Source organism: Lampetra planeri, chromosome 4 (genome assembly GCF_965212315.1).
Source record: "Lampetra planeri chromosome 4, kcLamPlan1.2.h2, whole genome shotgun sequence".
Taxonomy (NCBI): Eukaryota; Metazoa; Chordata; class Hyperoartia; order Petromyzontiformes; family Petromyzontidae; genus Lampetra; species Lampetra planeri.
Window position 1 is genome coordinate 7874327 of NC_136110.1, and position 24892 is coordinate 7899218.

The window sequence follows — 24892 nt, forward strand, 5'->3', positions numbered from 1 at the left end:
AAGGCCAACAAACTAAACACAAAAAGCTATTTTAAAGAAATTCGTTTTCAATCGAGATTTAAAAGTGCATAGCTCCAGTGGCTTCCTAATGTCGAAAGGAAGAGCGTTCCAGACGGCCGCAGAAGCACACCTAAAAGCGCGCGATGCAGTGGCCGTCTTTGTTTGATGGCTAACCAAAAGTCGCGTGATGTAATAAGTGCGACCTTAAAATGATGATTGTGACATTGCTGGGGCCCAAAGCTACGTCAAGATTCGGGTTCGTAAATATCGGAATGAAAATAACCGCTTTAGAGAGTAGTTTTTCCCCATCTCCTTTATTTTTCAACCGATTATGTAAAACTTGAAGCTTTCTATTATGAATTTTTCGTGTTTAGAGGCCCCTTGTAATATGAGGCCCGAAGCTGTAGCTTACTTAGGCGATGCCTAAATCCGGCACTGCATGTGGTGACACGACTACACCTCGTGCTAAAGTTACACGACACAGGCAAGATGAAACGAGAGAGTTTCTAAGTTAATAAACAAATGAGGACAAAAAAATATGATTTCAGTCAATGTTCCAGTCTGGGTGTATGGTTTGTGAGAGCAAGGCGTCCATCAACAATGACAAAAGTAATTGCCCGTTGCCAATTATTCCAAAAACCTTTGACGTCTTTCCACTGCTTATCCTCAGCTGTCCGCGTGCTCATTTTGCAGACATCGTAACTTAAAGAAAAATGTCTACGTGGCAGAATTTACAACTATTCTTCCAACGCTTTCCAGAAACCGATGTAAATACGTCTTCCAACGGCGGGGTTAGTGTTCTCATATTCTCTCCCCGCTCTCTCTCTGTCTCTCTAACGCTCGTTTTTTTTTCTTTCAACATTTTGCTTCTACAATTACTAAAGAAATAATGACCAAACAGTGCTTTTCTGATCCACAGAAGCCGCTCACTCTCCCACCCCCTGACAACCGAGTCCCATTGTTTTTTTTGTGAATACAGCGCGCGTAGGTTCTTTTCTTTCTTCGTTCTCAAGTCTATCACGGGGCCTCTCGGAGTAGACTGACATTTCTCTGAGCTCCTGCCAGTCTCCCTTTTGTTTCCCTTCAATCTCCGCTGACAGCTTGTGTTAAGGTATGGTGGTGGTGGCGGTGGTGGTGGGGGGGGGGGGGAGCCACTGGGAAGGAGAGAGTAGGGGGAGCATTCAGAACCGAAGCACAGCTTTCAGCGGAAGACGACGCAGCCTTTTCCCGTCTCGAGACAGCGAGGCGAGCCTCCAAGCGTGAAAAAAAGCTGTACAAAGTGTAACGTGTGTATGGTGGTGGGTGTGTGTGTTGTGGTGGTGGGGGGGGGTGTCTTTAACAAAGAGAGAGAGAAATCTCTCAAGGCTTGTCTCTTGCCGTGTGCACTCCGAGAGAGGCACCGATGTTCGGCGGAAGGGGCTCGGCGTGCGTGGTCACACGCCGTGCCGCGCGTCCCCGAGGTTTGAAGTTGAATAAAGTGTCAAAGCTGCGATGTCAATCAGCCTCGCCGACAGACGCGTATTATTCATTCCCAAACCGCCCCTCTTTTAACGATCGATAATAAAACGACAAACGTCTCTCGCGAGATGCGTTCGCATTTAGACGTCATGTAAATCACAGGTTGTTTTTTTTTTAATGAGGCATGCAAATGGTATAACTGCACGAGTAAATCTTTAGAATCAGGATTTTCTGTTAATTTCCTGTGGAAAAACCTTACAAAACAAACTTCCATCGGACACCCGATTCAAAACGTATGCTGCCCTATCAGATACGAGGACTTAATGCTCGGGGCAATTTCAAACGGCATTCGCTGGAATTTCAAATTCCTGAATCATCCTCAGAGGACGTTTCCTCTTAATTTTTGCAGGGATTTTTTTTTCTCTCTTTCTCTCCGTCTCTCTCTGCCTCTCTTTAAAGAAAAAACATCTCCTCATGAGCGCAGAGAATAAGACAAGTCAATCACGGAGTGAATAATCGAGTCAATCGTTTCGTGGGTTTGGTCGTGCCTGAAATTGTATTGACAGCGAGGATTATCTGGAGTCGCAAACACCCCGTGATATCCTATTGCTTACCTAACACCAACCTCAAATAACCAGCCAATTTAAATTGCAGATTAAGCTCAGAGCAATGTTTACCGACAGCCACTCGTCTTTGCACATCATTACAGCAATTGGGATTGCACACAGATAAATAAATGGTTTCTGTAGTAGTAAGCTGGGCAGCGTGTGTGTGTGTAAGCTGCGCTACGCCGCGAATATCGTCAACCCGAGTTCAACTCTCGCTCACGACCAAGAATAGTGAAGAATATCTAAAGCGGTCATGGGCCTCCTCCTCCTCCTCCTCAAATGAGTATATACCTGGTGCGGTGTATAAACATCGCCGCCACTAGGGAGACAAAGGCGGCCGGCCGTGGTGCTGTCTGCAGTCTACACCCCTCGTGCGTCGTACGGCCGTCATAGGTGCTACTCGCTAACAGCACTTGCCCCAACAGTCTGTTAAGCCTACACGGGTGATGGGGGCAGGCGGATCTTTGTATGTTTTGACGTTCGCGGGTAACGCAGTGGGAAGGGATCACGCATGGGCGGGAATCTCGTTTCATTGTGTACGTTTATTATTAAGTGAAAACAGCTGCGCGTCGAGTCATCAAAGTTACCTGATACGGGACCCCCCCCCCCGCCCCCCTCGCGGCTTTAAGAGAGCACAGATTAATCGGGAGAGACACGAAAATTGCGTGATTACTGTTCTACGCATGGCTGCTTTTATGTGCTTTGGACCAAGAGGTATTCATATTTTCTACTGTTAACTCCATGGCATGCCGTTGCTACCGCCATCTATAGAGTGGACGTACATTGCAGCAAAGCGCGTGTATTAAGTTGTATATGTAGGGTGAACTTCTTTCGCACCGTACGTAGCGAACCGTGCTCATCGGAGGTGCGGGATGGAGGCCTCTTCCTCGCGAAGTTCCATCACCATATGTCAAGATCCCGTGCTGCGATAATCCACCCGGCACTTGCCACGCGCTCACGTTGAAAGACGTTTTTAAAATAACAATGAATGCAAAAAAGCACGCGGCATCTAAGAGACAACAGACTGACAAGTTCGTGTTTTGTTTTGGTTGTGACACAGTGGGGACGATTTGACAACTACCATGTAGACTGCTGCCTGTCTGTGTGGGGTAGAGATTTCCTCGTTGACGCTAATGTCGATGCCATCAGGCCGCTATCAAAATCACGCCTCTCATTCGGAAATGACGAATCGGAAATGTCGCCCTAATCTGTCGGCGTTGTCTAAACATTACAACCTTCCTAAGCATCCACACCCCAGGTTGTTCTATCGCGATGTTTGGAAACATCGCGGATTGTATTTACGTTACAGGATTCTTCATTTACAATCGGACATAGGCGTTCGGATCTCATACTCATCGCTCATTTTTTCCGTTCAACGAAGCGTCCATTACCGTATTGTCCCGCATATAAACCGCGGGGTATTCCATTTTTTACAAATAAAACAAGACCCTGCGGGGTATATGGAGGTGCGGGCTATCTGAGATTTATTTTACACAAAACGCTATTTTTAGATCCTTTATATTAAGTTCGCTTGCTTGCTTAGGACCGTGCAAATCTTTCGGTCGTTTTTTAACCCACTTCCCGTGATCCAATCGAGCTGATATTTTGCACACAGACTCATTGTGCGTGACAATGCATTTTCGTGAAAAAACTTTTTTCCAAAATCTTACACTGTTTAGGGAAAATAATTTAAATATTTAATTACCAATTGTTTAATGCTGCCAGACAATCATCTGACCCATAGGTGGCAGCCATCTCAAGCCAGAGGACGAGAGGACTCTAGCCGCCCCGATGCCACGCATATTAAGGATTTATAGTGAAAAACTTTGTTTTTACGGGTTTACTTGTTGCGGGGTATATGCGTCTGCAGGTTTTATGTGTACGCGGGCTATATGCGGGGAAATACGGTATCTTGTACAGCCCACTTTGCCAATCCAGAATCAGCATTTGTATTTATCCTTGAGGAATCCGATGAGCCATGAAGCTCTTTATTCACACATGTCCAATCGTGGCGGGTAAGCGAGTTACATCAACAAACAAACATTACAAAACACGATATGAATGGAAGACAGAGATAAGGTAAGAAAGTCACACGCAAAAATAAATAAAGTATAGAAGTACTGTACACATTGCGCTCGTGGATAAATCCACTGCTGGATGAATGCCTCCAAATGCACGACCTGTCCAGTTACCCAGTAGCAGTGGTGAGCGTGAATGTATAAAGAGAAAATAATAAATTAAATACTAGCATACGACGTTTCGATTGCAACACAAGCAATCGTCATCAGGTATAAATGAAATAGAAACACAAATCTAGTATGCTTATTTCATGTGTTTCTATACTTATTTCTATTTCATTTATACCTGATGATGATTGCTTGTGTTGCAATCGAAACGTCGTATGCTCGTATTTAATTTATTATTTTCTCTTTATACGTGACTTTACCGAAAGAACCAAAGAGTAATTCCTGCAGTCACGAAAGCTCCAAATTAAGTATGAGCGTGAATGTGTTAATGCTTTAAAGGCAATTGGGCCTCGTGACGGTGGTGGTGATGGTGGTGGAGTGGTTTTTCGAGGGGTGGTGGCGGCGGTGGTGGTGGTGGAACCCGGGAGTGGGCAACAGTAAACGTGACGGTGGTGATGGTGGTGGAGTGGTTTTTCGAGGGGGGGTGGTGGTGGAACCCGGGAGTGGGCAACAGTAAACGCTCCAAACTGGCTCATAATTGAGAAGCGCGCTCGGCCCATCTGGGAGCTGGAGCTCATTTCCGAGTTCAAGGATCCCCCCCCCGTCACTCACTCGCCACCCCCACTGGCAGCTTTCGCGACCAACATTATTCATGATAAAGGTGTTTGGGTTAGATCGCGTTAAGTGTAAATGTGTCGCGAAACCCTCCACCACCCGACACATCCAATTAGCGAGGGATTTGTCACGTACACAAAACGCCAATTAGCTACCGCTTCAGCCCACCGGTGTGCTGGAGAGTAAATCCACAACATTTACAATCTGAGTAGTACGACGTTTCGCTGGTAATTACATCCAGAGTCGTCGGGCGTTCCCCCATCTCCCCCATCCCTTTGGCGTGGATGTGGGAACGCGATTCTCACCAGACATGGGGAGAGGAGGGAGCCGTCAAACCTTGCTGCTGCTGCTTGCTGCTGCTGGGTGATAGGTTGCTGGTGGTCATCGGTCCGATAAACGTGGCCGGCCAAGTTAGCAAGGTGCATGTCACGCGCAATCGGAGGAGGAAGAAGAAGGGAGGCGGACGGAGAGAGAGGGTGGAATGAATGGACACGCTGTCGTCACTGCCACCAAATTAAGCCATCTGCAATGGGCCACATGTCCGAGTCCAAACACGCGGGGTGTGCGCTGTTTTGCTCGATAGCGTCTGCCCTGTGTAAACATCTTCGAGGTGGGAGGTGGGGGGCGGGTTAAAACCCGCTGGGCATTTTGTTTTTGTAACGCACGAAAGGGAATGAGTGGCGAGGGATTGTGGATGGACGCTCGCCTGTCCGTTATGCGTACGTGCGTTACACGTGTGTGCGTTACACGTGTGTGCGTAGTGTGCGTAGTGCGTGCGGTGCGTGCAGGCGCTACGAACCTGGCGAACCAGAGTTCGATTCCCGCTCATGGCCAACAGCAGTCACAATTATCTGAACCGGTCCTGAGCCTCCCCTAGGTCGACTCAGCCTCAAGTCAGTACCGGGCGCGGTGTGTAGTAAACATCGCCACTGGAGAGACAAAGGCGGCCGGGCGTGGTGCTGGCCACCCACCCACTTCGTGTGCCGCGCCGGCTAGCATGCGTGCTCGCTAACAGCACTTTCCCCAACATTCTGTCAAGGCTATACGGGGGGTCTTTGTCTTTGGTCTTCGGTGGGACCAGGCGCACGCACCAATCGACCACCATAAGACATGAGGAGGAAGCAGAATGCGTCCCCGTCAGAGAGGCACAGCAACATCAGCGCTTGGCTCCACGACCGTGGCCCAATAAGGGTTTATGACTGTGGATGGGCCAAAGATGCACTGCAGAGGGAGAGGTGAAGAGAGAGAGAGAGGTGGGTGAGAGAGTACGGATGATGGGTGAGGGTGGATGCGTGGTTTGGGGAGTAGGAGGAGGGGGAGTCATTAGGAGTGGGTGGTTGGGTGATGCAGCGGTGGGAGTTGGGTGGGAGTTGGGTGGGGGTGGGAGGACGGCGCAGAGATGGGAGGAGGCAGGAGAGCTCATGTGAGACGATTGGTGAAGGGATTAAAAGAGCGGCCAATCGGGGCGTACCGCCGGAGGTAGTAACAAGGCGTGCAGGCGCCGTCGTCTCCCTGCAGACTGCTGCTGCATTCAACCGCAACACGCGCGAACTGCTTTGCTTGCTTGCTGCCGGAGGGGCTTCTGAACAGAGCAGCAGGTTCGCTGCCGTCTTGGCCATGTAAAAACCTGCACAGCCAAAGAGCAGCAGCAGCATCGGCAAGCCCAAGGCCAGACACGGTCACTGCCAAGACGGGACAAAGAGAGCAGAGAGGGCTAAAACGAAACGAGCAAAACAGCGACAAATTCACAATCAATATCTTGCAGCTGACAACACTAAAATAGAGCAAAAACTCGAGGGGGTTTCTTTTCTTCGTATTCAAACAACGGACTATCTTTCTTTTTTTGGGGGCGGCGGCGGCGGGGGGGTGGGAGGCCGGGGGAGGCTGTATATTATTCCAGCGGACTCATTGTCGCGACAGCCGCTCTCGTCCGAGAGTAGTTCAGCGGCGCGCTTCCAAGACTCGCAAGCAAGCCGGTCAAGCCCCACCCCGCACCGCACCGACGCGACCGACCGCTCGCTCCACGCGATGGAGCCACCGCGCCCCACGCTCTCGGCCACCCTCCTCCCGCTAGTCCTCACGCCGCCGCCACGGCTCCTGCTCCTCCTCCTGCTCGCGCTCTCCGCCTCGCCGGCTCAAGCCCACTACTACGACGACTACGGCTGGCAGTCGGACGCCTACCAGGGCAGCCAGCGCTTCTACGCCAAGCCGGCCGTGTGCGTCTCCATCCCCAACAACCTGCGGCTCTGCCAGAACATCGGCTACGCGCAAATGCGCTTGCCCAACCTGCTCGAGCACGAGTCTTTGCCCGAGGTGCAGCAGCAGGCGGGCAGCTGGGTTCCTCTGCTGGCCAAGCGCTGTCACCCGGACACGCAGCTTTTCCTGTGCTCGCTCTTCGCTCCCGTGTGCCTCGACCGCCCCATCTACCCGTGCCGCTCGCTGTGCCAGGCGGTGCGCGACTCGTGCGCGCCCGTCATGGAGTCGTTCGGCTTCCCGTGGCCCGACATGCTGCGCTGTGACAAGTTCCCCATCGACAACGACCTGTGCATCGCGGCGCAGTCGGCGAGGGGGGGAGGAGGAGGAGGTGGAGGAGGAGGCGGCGGTGTCGGCGGAGGTGCCGGGGTCGACGGAGAGGACGAAGGTGAAGGCGTCACTGCGCAGACAGGTGAGGAGGTGGGGGGTGGGGGGATTGATTGCGCCGAGGGGATATCGTGGCGATATGTTCGTGGACGATGAGAGTGTACGGTGGTGGTGGTGGTATTGAGGTGGTGGTGTTGTTTTCTGAGTCGAGCGTCAAGACGAAAGTCAAAAGTTGCGTCGGGTGGGAATTGTTCCCAAGTGTCGCGACGGTGACTCGTGTTGTCATTGCAACGACGACGACAAAAAAAAAACAACAACAACAACAAACTCCCCCAACGCGTGACTTCGTTGACGAGATGGCGTTGTTCAGGAGTGTTACGAATGCAGACGACGCAGGCGCGCGCGTGGTTGTTATCGGAGTTTGTAGGCAGCTGACAAGGCCCAGCAAATGGCCCCGTTTGACTGTGTAATGAATATGAACAACAGATGTACTGCTGAGTTCACCCGTTTTACTGACCTAATATTACTGCGGGGAGGAGGGGAGGTGGTGGGGGGGACGGAAATTGTGCGCCCATCACCCCGATGTTTAACGACTAAAAGGTGGACTTCGCGTTGGACAGCTTGAATCACCCTAGAGAATGGCCCAACGGAATCCACGCAAGAGTGAGTAAGACTCGACTCAGAAACTCCACTGGTTGCGGCCCAAGAAAGCCTTCACAGCCAAAATAATAAAATCGCTGGTGACTAAATTAACACTGGCAGAACGCAAACCCAGGATGCCTTCACAATCCCCCCCCCCACCTCCTCCTCACTTCCTTTTTCACCTTTCCCCCTCACTGATCCCTATCTCAGCCATAGGGGGAAGGAGGGAACTGGAGGAATGGGGGGGGGGCTCCATCCAACAGGAGCAGGTAGATTGTTGTGAGAGAGCGAGTCTGGTGTTATCATCATAGCGACGCGGTTGAGATGGCTTTTTTTTGCGGCGCTAAAAGAAACGAGAGAGTGTGTGTGGGGTGGTTTTTTTTGAGAGAGAGAGAGGATTCCTTTTTTGCGGGTCGTTATGCAGGCCTCCCTTACCGAGTGGTGAGTGAAAGTTGTTTTAAATTGCCTCTCGTGCCTTCCGCGCGCGCGTGTGTGTGTTTTATGGGGGAGCTCTTTTGTGTTGCTGCCTTAAGCGAAATGGATTTAACACCGCCCCGTTTATCCACGCCGCGCGCGCGCCTATTTACGCCAAATCGGCGTTTTTTGTCCCGTGTTTTTGAGTCAATTTGGCCGAGGTTGCAGTGTCATTTGCAGTGCATTTATTTATTGATGTCATCCGTTTGTCACCATTCTCTCAACTCGTACGAAAAGAGAGCATTTGGCGATGCTGCTACTGCCATTGGTAGTGGTGCACACAAAACGAGAAGACTCAGGTTAGTCTTTGACACCGTGGCCTTCAAAGGAAACGTTTCAAGAGTAATAGGCGACCTTTCAGGCAATGAGCCATGTGTTATTAAGAAGTGCCATTGCCCGAAACGTCACCTAATATATATTTCTTACTTTTTAAGGCATCGACGAATGTGAGTACACACAAAAAAAACATGGCATGTTGTGTTATAGAAAAGTAAAATCTCACTAGGAACGTGAAATATAGGTCCATCAAGAGACATTGCTTGTGTAGATGCCCTGCCTTGTGTGTGATCAAGGCCCTACCTTTAGTTCCGCCTCATTACCCACAGTTATACCATTGTTTTAGAATGAAGCAACGCCCTTTGCATAACGTTGGAAATATTCCAATGTCTTGTTACCATTTCTCTGCGATTCCTATTGAGCTTAAATGCTCTGTAAGGAAATACACTGCCGGTCTGTGTGCAACGGTCCTCCATATAATGGACCCGCTCGCTATATGTGTACACAAAAGGTTGTTTTATGTCCCCATAAAATGATGTTTGGGAAAAATGTAAATAGCAGGACATTTGAGTTCCACTTTATTTAATGTGTTCAATTGAGAGCGAATATTAAATGTGACACAGCTAAAAGTCAATCTTTAGTATAGAGCACGGGTTTAATAACGTTTATAAAGCTTCAATGTACAAACAGTGGTCATGGAATTTAATTGGTTGCCCCACACATCTAATCACCCCTTGGCCGTCCAGTGTTATCAACATAAGCCCAACCTGTAGCTTGCTGCCCTGAATTTAGACGGACAGATATTCTCAAAATTCGTCACTGCCCCCTTGTATTTTGCATGCAGAAGATATCAATGGGTTTTCGTGGTGAATTCTGATACGGCTCAGACACTGCGAGTGCTTTAATAATGATGAGTGACGGGACGGCGCAAGAGCGTGGTGAAGACGCTTGTGTGGTGGTGTGCTCATGGGTAAAGAAAAAAACGCACGCGCCTCACCATTAAATGGAACGCAGACAAAGCGCCGGGGTTTCCAACGACGATCGACGGAAGAGAAACGGGGAGGCAAAGTGAGGAGGAGGAGGAGGAGAGGCAAGTGTGTGCGTCTGTGACGGACGGGTTTGAGACAGTAGTCCTGTTATTTCTCCATAAATGGGCAGCGCTGTTAGCAGTGGAAACAAGGAGAGAGAAAAAGAGCGAGCGAGCGAGAGAGACAAAAAAAAAATCCGCAGGAGACCCAAAAGTGAAAAGGCCAGTCTGAAATCAGGCTGTGGTCGTACAGGAGAGAGAAAGAGACGCAATAGAGCGAGGGGCCGGCGAGGGAGGAAGCAAGACAGGAGGGGGGGGGAGCATGAGGGTGGCATTGGGCAGAAGGCGGGGGTCGAGGTTGGACCCGTGAGTGTAATAATAAGAACGTCCTCTTAAAGTGCCCAACTCTTCGTCCCCCTCTCTGCCCGGCAGCTTCACGGTATGGCTGCCCCCCCACCACCTCACCTCCCTACTCCCCACCCACCACCCTGCCCCCAGCTCCCCCCCCAACATCCTACTTACCCCTCTAAGACCCAAAGTGGAATCTAATTAAACACGCAGACTGACAACCCTAATGAGCTGCAGACGAAGCGCAAATAGCTGAGAAAAACGCCGCGGCACAAATCGCCGGTTTTTTGTTTTGTTTTTCTCCCCGTGGCTTTTGTCTCCCTGCCCGCCTGCAGCACACAATGCAACGCGCAGGCCACGCTTTCTGAAGACTCTTCGGGAATTAGTAGGCGAAGTTCAGTTAAATTGGTTCGTAAAATCGCCGCTATTGTGCATTGTTAAGACAAATGCAGGATTGTGTTGTTCCCGGTCTATGGTAGCATTTGTAGTAAGAAGAATAATAATAAATCCATATTCTTAGGTTTTTTCGGTAAAGTCACGTAGGTAAAACAATTTAAATTAATAAAAGTAAAATAAAAAATAAAATAAAAATCACGACGTTTCGGAGGCAACACAAGCTTCCGTCTTCAGGTGGAACCGTCACAGCACGATAGCTGTAATTTTAATTTTTTACCTACGTGACTTTACCTAAAAAACCTAAAAATATGAATCATTGCAGTCACGAAAGCTTCAAATCTAGAAATAATAAATCCATTTGCCTTGGGGGGGGGGGGGGAACGTATATAAATATATGTTGAACCTAAAAAGCAAACAATTGAAATGCGTACAGGAGAAATGTATACCTCCGTGTAAATAGTTTGTACTTTTTTGTTGAAATGCATGACAATGATTTCAATTTCGCGCGTGCGCCCGTTTTGAGCGTCGAGTTGGCGCTCGCAGAAATTGGTTACCGCTGGTCGGATCGTGAGCTTCCCTGGGGGGGAACTGGTGGGGAGGGGGGTATCGGGGGGGGGCGCATCAGGGGGGGGCATCGGGGGGGGGGGGACTGGTGGGGGGGCATTGGGAGGGGGTGCCAGGGTACCGATGAGGGGAATCTTTTGCCTCCAATTTTTTAAAACATTGACTCTAATTAGGAAACAGAATTTGCCTTAACCATCTGGAAACCCCAAAAATCTTGGCCTATTTTGTTTGTACAGTATGTGGGATTTTTTTTACGTTGAGCAGGCAATTCTTTACAATCACTGGCTCCTCACTGGCATCGCAGATGGACATTTAAAAAGCAGCGGTAATTTTTCTCACTGCGCGATGAGCCAACGACACGAGTTTGATTCCTTGCCGTGGCTGACATCAGTGGCAAGTGATATCCAATCCTGGGAGTGCACTCCTCCTCCTTCACCAATGCGCACCGATTAACGTGGTGGTGAGGTATGGTCAAACAATTATCACGCGCCAGATGGAGGCGGTCATCCAGCAGTGAATTTCTTAAAGGCTGTCATTTACTATCACTATTTACACACAGCGCATGCGACATCCTAACTTTTACTATCGGACTCGTTTGCCCCGTAACGCTTGTCCCTAATAAAGAATGTCACTCGTTGCTATTTTCTTCTATATATATTTGACGCTTGAAATAACGTTTGGGTAAGCAACAAAAAAAACACGCCAAACCTCAAAAAGCTAGAGCACACGAAACGCACGTGTGCGATTGTCTTGTTATGGCACGTAACAGCAGGTTGCAGTGATCGCAATCAGTGGTGTGACCATCGAGGGTGCGCCGGGGCCCATGGGTCAAAAGGATAAAAGCGCCAGGCCACAAACAGAGGGAAAATTCGACAGGAGACCTCCCCCCATTTCATTCCTTACACCAGGACTCGTGCCACCCCCGCCCCCCCACGCTCCACCACCGAACGAAATGTATGTTTTGTGTCAATGTGTCATGTATGTATGTATGTTGAACTTTTTTCGCACCGTATGTAGCCAACCTCGCTCATCGGAGGTGCGGGGAGAAGGACATCAAACCAAACACAAAAAGCAGTTCTAAAGAAATACGTTTTCAATCGAGATGATTTAAAAGTGCATATAGCTCCAGCGGCTTCCTAATATCGTAAGGAAGAGCGTTCCAGACGGCCGCAGAGGCGCATCTGAAAATGCGCGATGCGTTCGATGGGCCGCCAAAATAGCAAGCACTCAAGTGTGAGCACATATCAGAGTGGGACCATCAACGAATGCAGTCTTTACATGCTCTACGTTGAAACAAACCCATTCGCTGGCACCTGTTGCGCTAATGTGCTCCGAGCATCCGGCATAACCATCCCCAATGTGTTTGTTGTTGCCCACAGAGATGAAAGTGTGCCCTCCGTGCGACAACGAGATGAAGATCGAGTCTGTTCTGGAGCACTACTGTGCCAGCGAGTTTGGTGAGTTCAGCCCCCCATGAGTGGCGGTGCACCGGCCAGAGAAAAAGCCACGAAAAATGCCGTTTCATGGGAGTGTAAAAAAAAAAGTGAATTAATTGTAAAATGTGTGTGTTTGTGTGTCAATTCATGCTTCAAGGAGGACTTTTGAGGTAAGTGGCTAACACAAAACAGTGTTGCATTAGAGGCAGGTATGGTAACAAAGGGATTCATTCCAACAGTCTGTCTGGGTTGACGACCCAGAAAATATTTCCTCTCGCTACGGCTTTGGCTACTAAAAAGTCACGAGCCTACAGCAGTCTACCAGCGACAAAGAGAAAATGAAATTTTTCAACACGTAACAAACCTCGTTCAGAATGCTTCTCATCGCTACGGCTGTGGATACTAGACGCGTATCTGCCGCAGTCTATACCGGCGACCCGGAAAATATAAAAATGAGAACTTAAGCTCGGTGCGGCACGCGGAGAGGCCGTAATTAATAGGGCACGTCAACGATACACAACTCTCTTGCTCCCTCCTCCCCCTCGTGAAGCCGGGATGTTTTAGGGGAACCTTTTGACCCCGGCGGTTGTGGGTCGAGAAGCTGCCTGTCTGCCGCTGGCAGCGCTCACAAACCGGAGAGCCCAGAGTGGGCGGCTGTCCTCGTTTTACTTGCTACGAGACGCGAAAGAAATTCGTGGGTTTTTTTTGGTGAAAATTTAAACTAAACTTCGTGCACGCTCTTTCGCAACTTTGCTCCGAACGTGGAAGTCTTCTTTGGCGGAATCGGTGCACGATTGCACACGTCGGTTAACACATGGTCGCCACCGTTTAAATGGGTCAAGGTCTATAATTAGGTCTAATCAATTCGAAACATGATCCAATCCACACATTCTGTGTTACACACAGCGTATGTTTATGAGATGTGCGTTAAACATGGGCGTGGACTGGCGGTGCAGTGGTTAGCACACCGCGCTATGTTCCTGATGAACCAGGTTGGTAAGTATGTGTGTATGTTGAACTTTCGCACCGTACGTAGCCAACCATGATAATCGGAGGTGCGGGGGAAGAACAACAAACTGAACAGAAAAATCGGTTCTAAAGAAACGAGTTTTCAATCTAGATTTTAAAGTGCTACAGTGGCTTCCGAATATCGGAAGGAAGAACGTTCCAGACAGCCGCAGAGGCGCATCTGAAAGCGTGCCATGCAGTGACCGTCTTTGTTCGATGGCGAGCCAAAAGCCGCTGCGAGGATGACCGGAGTTTGCGTGGGCGTGGAGTGGGCATGGAGTGGCAGTGCAGTGGTTAGCGCACGGCGCTATGTACCCGATGACCCGGGTTTGGTTCCCAGCCGTGGCCAACGTCGGTGGTGAGTGATTTTTGAACCGATCCTGGGGACTCCACCTTTGACCAGCATGGTGAAACATGGTCAAACAAAGTGTGATGGCGGGCCTTTATCCAGCAGTGGATTGCCAGAGGGTTCTATTTATCTAATGTATGGAAAAAAATCTCACTCAATGTCAGGATAACAAAAACCTGACCTCCTTGAAACTCAGTTTCTCAAATTAAAAACATCTGATTTATCTGATAAATCAACGTTATCATGTAAAAAAATACATTGATCTCAGCACTAAAGTAACAACATATTAGCCTATAGTCTACAATGTAATTAATATCACGCTTTTGGTGTGAATATGCACTTAAAGGTATATACAAACTATAATATCACTTATCTTATTAACACAACACAAGTTTTAAGCTTGGTGAAAGAGAGAAATATAAAGCATTTAAAGTTATGAACAGGACCTGTCTAAATTTCGATTTAAAGCTTTCGTGACTGCAGGGATTCATCTTCTTGGTTCTTTCGGTAAAGTCACGTAGAAGGGAAATAATCAAATAATAACATTTTAACATAATAAAATAATTCTCACGACGTTTCGGCCCCAACAGCGTCTGAATTCAGACGCTGTCTTTTTCCGACAGCCCTGTTCTTCACCTGAGGACGGCTGCTTGCGTTGTGGCCAAAACGTCGTGAGAATTGTATTTTATTATGTTTTCTTTTTATTATTTTATTATTTCCCTTCTACGTGACTTTACCGAAAGAACCAAGAAGAGGAGCTGTCTAGTGACTTGCCTTCAGCGTCTCTCCCGTACCAGCAACACAACTGAACTTCAGTGACATCACTCGACAGCTCCTTATCGTTACTTGAAATGTTTCTTTTATACGATTCTCATTATTTGGAGTTTTTTTAGGCTCACGTCTTCCTTGGCCTCAATATGTGCCCCATACTGTAATTGAAACTCTCCGACAAAAACAACATTGTCGACTTATTATGCAGCGTACTGCACAAGCAATTGGAAAACCAATACAGAATGTATATTCATAGCAGACACAGTGCATTCATTCTGAAGTCGCTGTGTTCAATGTAACCCGCTGGATATAGACCACTCCTCACAAAATAGCGCTGCCTGAAGATCTGCATAGCCGCGTAACAGTTGACTCCCTCCTTCTGCATCACTCCATCTCCTCTTCAATCGCATACCGTGGCAACCCATACGGTTTACCCCGTATTTTTGTACAGGAAAATTGAGTTTTCAGGTCCATACGGCATACAGCCGTTTCAATACGGGCAAAAAACATGTTTTTTGTCTATTTCTTTGTGTTTTTCCTTGTGATGGGACTTTGTAGGATGAACGTTGAGATTTATAAGGGCACGGGGTGACCAATAAGGTCTGAATTTATAAATAATAAAATAAGTACTGATAAGGGGTTGACAGGTATGCCATCACGTGTGAAGTCAAGCACAGATTTTATTTGTCATCATCTCTCCTTGAGACTAGATGCCTCCACGGTCTACTTGCTCCTCTTAATTACAGCAATTACTTTGTATAGTTTCTGTTGTTTTTGATACGGCGAAATGTATATTTGCACACGCGCGTACAGAAAATTACATATTGTAGTTTATCCCAGATCGCATGCAAAAGGACATAGGCCACCTATTTATAAAGACAAATGCCAATCTCTGAATGTAGACATGAATAAATAAAAATGTCACTACATTGACCTATGGCCCATAAAGACCGTGTTTAGCAGTGACATTTGTTGAAGCAATTAGACCCGTTAAACACGGCTTTTTGTTTTACATGGAGAAACAAACATGTGTCTGTTTCGTTCAGCGCCCTCCATGGTGGCACGCATTGAATTTTGTAAAAGATAAGTCACCGTCTGAGCATGACGGCCTTGAGCAAGAAACTATTTTAAACAAGTTCGTTTAGGCGTAGCGGTGAGAGAGATCGCCCCAAAACGAACTGGCATCATCACCAAGTTCATTTCTCACCACTGACCGAAGGGTCCCCTGAAGGCTGGAGTGAGTTCACGTTAATGTACACAGTTTCACTTGCTGCAAATAGTGGTTGTGTAGCTTAAAAGGTAGCATGATTCAGCATGAAACTTTGCAATCACTAAAATGGCATGAGAAAGTAACATAGAGGTGTAATCAGCACTCTGCAAATAAGACGATAACATTAAATCTACACCGTTGGGTTGATAATGGCAATATGGCCACGAGAAAATCCACCATTGCTGTGGGTCCAAGGGTTACCGATTCAAGTTCATTTAATATCAAGTTCATCCTGATATCTAAAGTAATCATTTACATTTCAAGAACTGCATATCAAGATGGCCATACGTCGCCATGCTGGTCAGTGCCGTTTGGCGAAGGGGGTGACCAGCACCAATTGGGATATCACATGCCACTGGTATCAGAGGTGTGGACTCGAGTCATGTGACTTGGACTCGAGTCAGACTCGAGCCATGAATTTGATGACTTGCGACTCGACTTGGACTTGCATAACAATGACTTTGTCCCACCTATGAGATGTGGACTCGAGTCATGTGACTTGGACTCGAGTCAGACTCGAGTCATGAATTTGATGACTTGCGACTCGACTTGGACTTGCATAACAATGACTTTGTCCCACCTCTGACTGGTATCGACTGTGGCTAGGATTTATAGCGCAGGGCATGACCGCTCCCCATAGCCATTATTATCCATGACCGGGAATAAAGCTCACGTGTTCGCAAAGTTGATTACAATTGCAACTATAATGAGCTTCCAAGTAGAGTTCACGAGCATGGCTAATGATGATTGGACAGTGACCATAAAAAGGACACCGTGACATTCGTCGGTTCATTATGACCCTGCAGTCAATAGGAATTGCTATTCATTAGGCCTCTCTTCATGATCACAAGGACTCGGGAGAGTGCGCACATGAGTAGTTCATTCAGTGTCTGCGCGTCAATGCTCGCAGCGCTGTGCTAAGCTGGATTGAGGTCAAAGCCAAATTCTCGTCTGGTTTTTTTTTTATGTGGGCAATCATTGGTGACTACTTTAAGGCCATCAACATCACCACTTGCACGTGAGAAGCTGTTATACCCTTGTGAGTCTACTCGGAGCTCACACTTAGGTTCTCAGCTCTGCTTGCTGGCTTACGGCTTTGACACGGTATTAGTTTTCAAAGCCACATCGCCCCGTTTCTCACCGTCGTTTAATAATCCCCCTCCGCTCTCTCTCTCTCGAGAGAGAGAGAGAGGATTCATGCGGCGCACTAACGTCACGGTCTCATGAATCGGCGGCAATAAATATGTAAAAATTCTCAAAACAAAGTTGGAGGCCCCAATGTAAGCAAGCAGAATGCAGCTTAATAAAAGCTGCACCAAGTTTCGCAAAAAATCCACTGAAACAATAAATAACCCCCCCCCGCTCCCCCACAGACGCACACAACACAACAAATGCATGGCTGTATCCCAGTAATGACCAGGAATTTATAAACATTAATAAAAGTCCGCTTTTGATATGATCGTTGCGAGAGGGGTCTTTAGAGACCTGTTTCATGGCTGTTGGCCAAACACTTTGAATAAACCGCCGCCCGTTTCCTAATCCTGTTTATACTTACGAGGAGATGAACCCCCAGGAAAGGGGTTCGTGTGACGTCCAGCTGCCGTTATTACCGGCGACTTTTCCAATGACGCCACAGCGGTGAAATTGCTCTCAGATGCATTTTTCAATGCAAGCATGAAAAACATAATAACGATATGAAGGCACGGCATGAGATGACAAAACCCAAAAAAAAATTGGCATTTGCGTCATTATTTTATTTATACATTTTAATAGCAGTTCGTAATAGCCTCTTATTGGAACTTGCCATTTTTCTTTGAGATGCAACTGATATACTTGTTGGTCATAGTTTATTAAACTACACAATCAACCTTACATTCTCCTCATGTTACTTTTCGAAATGTAAAACAAAAATCTGCACATATGAGCAATCAGATTAATCAGATTCATCTTGGCTTTCACTTCGCAATCCATAGGAGACAAATTGCTTTGTTCACCGATGAGGATCGCACATTTGTGCGTTTGGCTTGAGACTCCAAGCATTGTCGAACTTTAGGCTGACACCTTGCCCTATGAGTGAAACAAAAAAAACTCCAGGCTAAACATTTTTGGGACATTATTTGAAAATATTTGCTTTCAGATATTTCTAGTCGTAAGAACAGACCGGACTACGCATTCCACATTATTTTTTCCAGCTTTTTTCAAACCATCATTAGAATGTACATAACTCAGTTAGGTTATCCCTGCATTTAGTATTACATGCAGTCCTTCAGGATTAACAATCAGGTACATTTTATGGACTATCCGTTAATAACCGGGATGCATCACTTAACATAACCTACCCTTTCTATTCATTTGTACTGCCCGAGTATACAAAAAACGCTCGCATACAAACTAATGTACGGTGTACACACGCACAACTAACTGAAGCAGAACAGGGTGCAGCGTGTTTATTATCTGGATGAGATGTTGAAAATTAGTGTCAGACTGCTGGGCACCTACATGAGCACAGGCCAGAGGAGAGCGTCTGTCTGGTGAGCCACCGCACGCACCGCACGCACCGCACGGGACAAAGTGCCGCGGGGAAATATTCGGCACACTGTAGGCGCTTTGGCATCTTACAGAACGGACTGAATCGGAATCAGAATCTTCGTTTAGATTGGACAATACAATCAAAAATAAAACCGATAGGTGTGCAAAATAAAGAAAACGGTATGCAAGTCACTAAATATTTGAAAAATACGTTTTGTAGCACTATACGTACACAGCCATTTAATATGCAGGTACATATACATTACACAGCTATATACCATGTCAAATCTATTTACATGATAGCCACATACCTTGTCAAATCTATTAACTTGCACAGCCAACACTATTTAAATCCATAACATGTACAGCCATGTATCATGTTACATGTAAACCTCCTATAGACATCCATGTACAATGCCACCCGACATATGCACAGCAGTGGCACAGCGTTCATGGCAAGGGCTCTGGTGAAAGGAATGACGCGGGGGGGGGGCTGTCCAACTTCACCCCCCTCCCCCATATCCCCCCCACCCCCCCCTTGGTGCAGGGCACCTGGGTTCCTCTGGCCAGTGGGTCCCGGTGCAATTGCACCGCCTGCACACTCGCCGCACACGTGACACCACCACCAAAGAAGGCAAAGGCCCCCCGTATAGCCTGAACAGGCTGTTGGGGCAAGTGCTGTTAGCGAGCTACCTATGAAGGTCGGCACGGCACACGAGGGGGGTGAGTGGCCAGCACCACGCCTGGCCGCCTTTGTCTCCCTAGTGGCGATTTTTACCCCTCGTACTGTGTACTTATTTGAGGCCGAGTCAATCTAGGAGAGACACAGGACCGGTTCGGATATAAAATCGCCACTGGTGTTGGCCGTCAGTTGGAATCCAACCCGGATCTGTAACCGCTGCACTACGGCTCCCCATGACACCACCACCACCACTCGCACCAGGCGGCTCGGTGCTGCGTCTGGGCAAGCCCGTGCCTGCCCCGGCGGCTTCTCCGTCTGTCACGATGACGCCGGCCACTCGCCGTCCGCTCCTGCCCATCTCCTGTCGATTCGCTCGTCTCAACAGACTCCCTCCTCCTGCTCCTCCTCCTCCGTCCTCTCACGAAATCTTCCCCCCACCCCAAGCCCCCCCCTCCCCCCCGTGCTACCTCCCCCGGCGAGACGTTTGCGTTTGAGACGTCCATGTCCCGTGACCGGCCAAGTGTTTAACATTCTGCTGACCAGAGCGGGCTGAAAGCCATGCCCAAAGCTAAGCGCCCTCCGACAGGTCCTCATTGTAAACGGTAATCTGCTTTCAGGGGCGGCTGTCAAGAGAGATTTCCACATCGGGTCTGCGTATACTTTTTTCAGCACTCGCCACCATGCTGCCCGTAGCGGACGTTCAGTGGACGTGCGACGCTCACGTGCTTGGCCACGCTGGTCGGTTGCGGGTGGGAGCACAGTACAATACAACAAATGGATTTTGGTCCACTGACCTCTGCTGCCTGCCACGTTAGCCCCGTAGCAGCACGTGTTGGTATTGCCCTTCCGAGCACTATCCAGGTTCGATTCTGCTTCGCTTCTGAGGTCGGTATAGATTGGGCACATTCCGTGTGATTTGATCACAGGCAACGTTGCTTTATATAAAACCAAAATTAACTAAATGTAGGGAACTATTAGAATGTATTTAAATAGTTATCAGTGAACCGTCTGGAAAGCAATCATCCCCTGCATGTGTTGTAGCAATCCCTGATACGTGTGTATCTTAAATCAACCATTATTCTTTACCCATTTTCATTATAGCAATGATACTGAACAGAAAAGGGTTGTTCTGTGGATGGACTGCTCCTGACAGAGTAATGTGGCTTTTCTACATTCCTATGGTGAAGGCCATAAAAGTGTGTATAAATAATTAACAGTAAACATTGGAGTAGGTCCACTTCATTATCTTGGGTGAACAATAATAGTTATGTCTAACCACGTTACATCTCCATGTATTCCCCCGAGGCTCTGTCTTGGAGGCTAGATTTGAGGCTGTAAACTAAGTGTGTGTACAGCCGTACAGATATAGGCAGACACATCCTTTATTGCCGAACCAGGTAAGAACAATTTCGATTTAAAGCTTTCGTGACTGCAGGGATTCATCTTCTTGGTTCTTTCGGTAAAGTCACGTAGAAGGGAAGTAATACAATAATAAAAATAAAACATAATAAAACAATTCCCTTCTAAGTGACTTTACCAAAAGAACCAAGAAGACAGGTAAGAACACCTTTGCGATTTCAAGGACGATCTTGGTTACAAGATCGGTTGCAGGGAATCTAAAGTTGCAAACGTTTGCACGAAACGTTAAATGACACAACTCAAGATGAGTTTTACAAACACAATTTCGCAATATTACACACCAAGAAAACTTTCAACAATACATAACGTAAAGTGACAAAATAAGAGGAAATCCACCTGATCTCGTCACACTATCAGGAAACAAACAGGCTTGGGCCTGAACTGTTCTTATGCTCTTAACGTCTATGCTCCCCGCCTTTTCCAACTCGCACTGAGCAGTGCGGTGAAGTATGGTCCGATAACCCCCAGGCCCTACATGGGGGAGGATCCCACCCAGCATTCGATTCACATATGGGCGGCACACGCACACGCACACGGTGAAAACCAAATTATCCGAGAGGTATAAATAGGTAGAGGATTCCAGAAGCATCTGCTCGTAGTATCACGGGTGTAGGCAGACAAAGAGTTAACCATCTCTCTATTATATTACGTTTAATAAAAGCTCATTTAAAGCACGCTCTCAATTCATGGGAGAGTCCACAAAGTATTGCAAGAAAAAAAAAGAGCTCGGGCTTAGCCATTACTGTTGGCATGAAGTTTGAATGACATTTATTTGGAGGCTGGTATGATGTGGGTAATTTCCACTATGACCATGCACTCTTTGATTAGCCAGCTTCTCGGCAGTAATAGGGGGGGGGCACCCCACAGCGCATTGTTCTTAGTGTGTAGATTGCCAAAGATCCGGTTAATTCTGCACTGTCTTTTAACATAAAGTCCTGTCTTTCAAAAAAATCAAGGCGGTCATAACTTTTCCGTCTCTCATCTCGGCGCATCTCCGCAGTGCGCGGTGGGGGGGTGGGGGTTTCGGGGGGTGGGGGTTTTCGGGGGTGAGGGTCTGGGGGGTGGGGGGGCGGACACGCTACGTTGAGCCCCCCAACGCTGTGCCCACTGGCGGTCATTTGTCAAGTTTGAGCAGGCGAGTGAAAGCTCGCCATTCTTTCGCAAAAAACGCGCGGCCGCCGGGCTCTTTGTGAACGGGGGGGGGGGGGGGGTCTACCTTACGTTGTGGTCAGCTCGTATGTCTTAATCTTGTTGCGTTGACTCGCCGCCGCCCATGCCGAGTGAATTGTAAGAGTAGAGAGGGGCGGCGGTCCGGCCGGGTCAGTTGGCGCGGTGTCTCAGAGCCAGCGCGCACAGCGGTGGCGGGGGGGGGGAGCGTTCGAGCCGTGTAGCCGACCGACACTTGCAGCGGGACAATGCCGCACGTCTCGTCGGCTACGGAGGGAATGTTAAAGATTCCTATGACGTGATTTTTTTTTTTAACCCGACCGCCAATTTTATTAACCCCCCCCCCCCCCCTTGTGCTATCGGCATCACGTCGTGAGGTGGAAGTATCCGTTCGGATCTGGCGCAGAGCAGCGGCCACCCTCTTTGTGTGAGGCAAGGGCCAGCAGAGGCAAAGATCTCGGAGCGAGCTCTTGAGATCCCTTCAAGTGTGACCTCTAGGCCACACACTAAGGGGGGTGGCGCATTCCTACCTGCCCTGCCACCCAAGAGTAATATATGTTACCTGACAACCAAAACAATATTTGTTTTATTCTCAGAGTTGGAATTTTGCCAAATTAATTGCAGAATCAACTTTATTGTGATGGTTTCCGCCCCCCCCCTCCCGTCCCTTCTCTGTGTTCGTCATTGAGCTGAGACCATCACATCTCACTGCGCTCGAGATGCCGGTTTAATCACAGGAAGCTGCTTGGATTCAAACCCAAGAACTCGGCGGTGCCATCTCAGTGCTTTGACCTCTGAACCACCTGGCTCATGTTTTGTCAAGTTAAAGTGGTTTCCCACTGTGCGGGTGTTGCGCTGTGCTAATATCCCAATTCACAGACCTAAACCAGTGCCGGAAATTCCACACTCCGATGGCAGGGGACAAGCTTTCCCGACAGCACAACCACCGTGGACTTCCCCCACAAAAGGGGCACTAATTTTATTGACCCCCAGAATGTTGGAGGGCGGATTCGACCCCTGACTGGGATTTGAACTTACATCCTTCCGATTGCAAGACGAGCTCTCGACCGCTGAGCCACCCAGCTGGGTCTCTATGGCTTAGTAACAAAAGCTACGGCTCGTAGCTACGGCTCGTAGCTTTTGGTCAGAATCGGGAGAATAGCCCTGTGAGACTACAATTTAATATTTTCGCAAGAGGCCTGGGTCAAACGTCCAAACGTAACGATTTCAGATTTCTGCAATAGAACAAAATAGGGAAAATTACATAATGTGGACTCGATTTAAGGAAAATGCAGGTCAAGAAAAGAGATTAAAATGGAGTTTTTAAAGAAAATATTGCATGCGTGCAAATATCACGGTATTAGAATATGTCAAAGATGAATCCCCAAGTGTAAACGCCCGACAAGCACAATTCAAAACCCCTAAATTGCTCAATAAAAAATGTATCTAATAATAAGTTGAAAGCTGCTTTGGTTGGCATTGTTTCTGACTTTGAAGCAGAGACAATGTCATTTTGTCTACGAAGAGCGTGTGATATAAAACAGGATCTAACAAAAATATTGTTGATTTTTTTGGGGAACGTTATGGCTTACGTACAAGATCTTTCTGTTGCATGATGGCATGAACTTAAACTTCAAACTCAATTATCGGCCTCATTAAAAATGTGATCGTTGATAATAGCGTCACTTGCATGTCTGGCTACTCAAGCCTTCTTTTGATGGATCTTGTAGCTCACGGGCCTGTCACCCGATTTGTAAATGTGATGCGATTAGCAGGAGCGCAGCCACGCCATTCAAGCTGGAGGGAGCGCGACCAGCGAATGGGTTCTCAGTGGTTATTGGTTAAATTACGGATGCACAGTGACCCATTATTTGCCAATGCCATCGTTAATTATTCTGTCAGTGCTGACCAGTGGGCACAACATTTTGTAGGTGTCTCTTAACCTTTTGTAACAAATGTTAGGGGGGATGGGGGGGTGGTCGCTTGGCCATATCTAAAACTATCGCGGATGTCCAGAGACCCAAAGTGGCTGCTGCTCCGCCCGCCCGTACACTCGTGTAATGACGACTTGACACACTTGTCTTGAGATGGTTTCTTTATTGAAGAGACACGTTCACTCGAACAGGCGGAGACCCCCACTACAACAGCCCCGAGTCTCCAGCGCATCTCCCCCTTTTATACCGACCGAGGGCACGCCCCCATTCCCGAACCTTCTCGCTGGCTCTAGATCGCTCGCTCTACCAGCTGAATCCACCGTCCTCTTCCGTCACCTGACCACGCTCCTATTCTTGATCTTTCCCGTAGCCACCAGTCCCTTCGTACTGCAGGCTGACTCCCCTGCCGTTACCTCCCGTGGCCACTACTAGTCCATTCACACTGTAGCCTGACTCGTTGGCAACCATGGTAATCCGAGGTGCGGGGGGGGGGAACAAACTAAACATAAAAAGCAGTTCTAAAGAAAAAGGTTTTCAATCTGGATTATTTAAAAGTGCGTAGCTCCAGTGGCTTCATAATATCGGAAAGAAGAGCGTTCCAGACGGCCGCAGAAGCGCGCATCTGAAAGCGCCGCGCGATGCGGTGGCCGTCTTTCGGAAGTGCTCTGCGCACAAAAAGGCCTCGATTGCGCACCTCGACAAAACTTTCATTTTCATCAGAACTTTGGCAGAAGACCGCTTCGACCTCTCCATTACAAACAACTGGGCAAAATCAACAAGGCCACGACTTTTTTTTCTTCCGGTTATTTCGTCAAGATGGGAATCTGGTCGGATAAACAAAAGATCCTTTAAAAAAGAAAAACTTTAAAATTTAAAAAAACTCCCGAAGTATGGCAAGCGTTTCATTATTACAGTTGAAACGACAGGGTATAAACGTTAATAAACATTTTGACTTGTTTCGAGCGTGATTGCTTTACAGCAGTTGAAGTGCGTCAATGCTGTGCTTGTTGTGCACAGAAAATGTCAAAACACGCGCAGCACCCTTGGGTTAGGAACATCACTGCAAATGCAATGTTTCATAACAAATCACAACATTGAGGGTTAAACTTGCTCGCACGGAAGAGCTATTTTAAAATGGTACAAGTTCCAAATA

General features: G+C 47.9%; 1 protein-coding gene across 1 annotated transcript in view; it reads left to right on the forward strand.

The window, feature by feature from the left end:
• Window positions 1-6381: 6381 nt before the first annotated feature.
• The window catches only part of SFRP5 (secreted frizzled related protein 5), a 39113-nt gene continuing 20602 nt past the window's right edge, over window positions 6382-24892 (forward strand). The window contains exons 1-2 of the mRNA XM_078593184.1: window positions 6382-7532; window positions 12554-12631. Of these exons, the coding sequence (XP_078449310.1) occupies window positions 6896-7532; window positions 12554-12631 (715 nt within the window). The 5' untranslated portion in view covers window positions 6382-6895. The remainder of the gene's footprint in view (window positions 7533-12553; window positions 12632-24892) is intronic.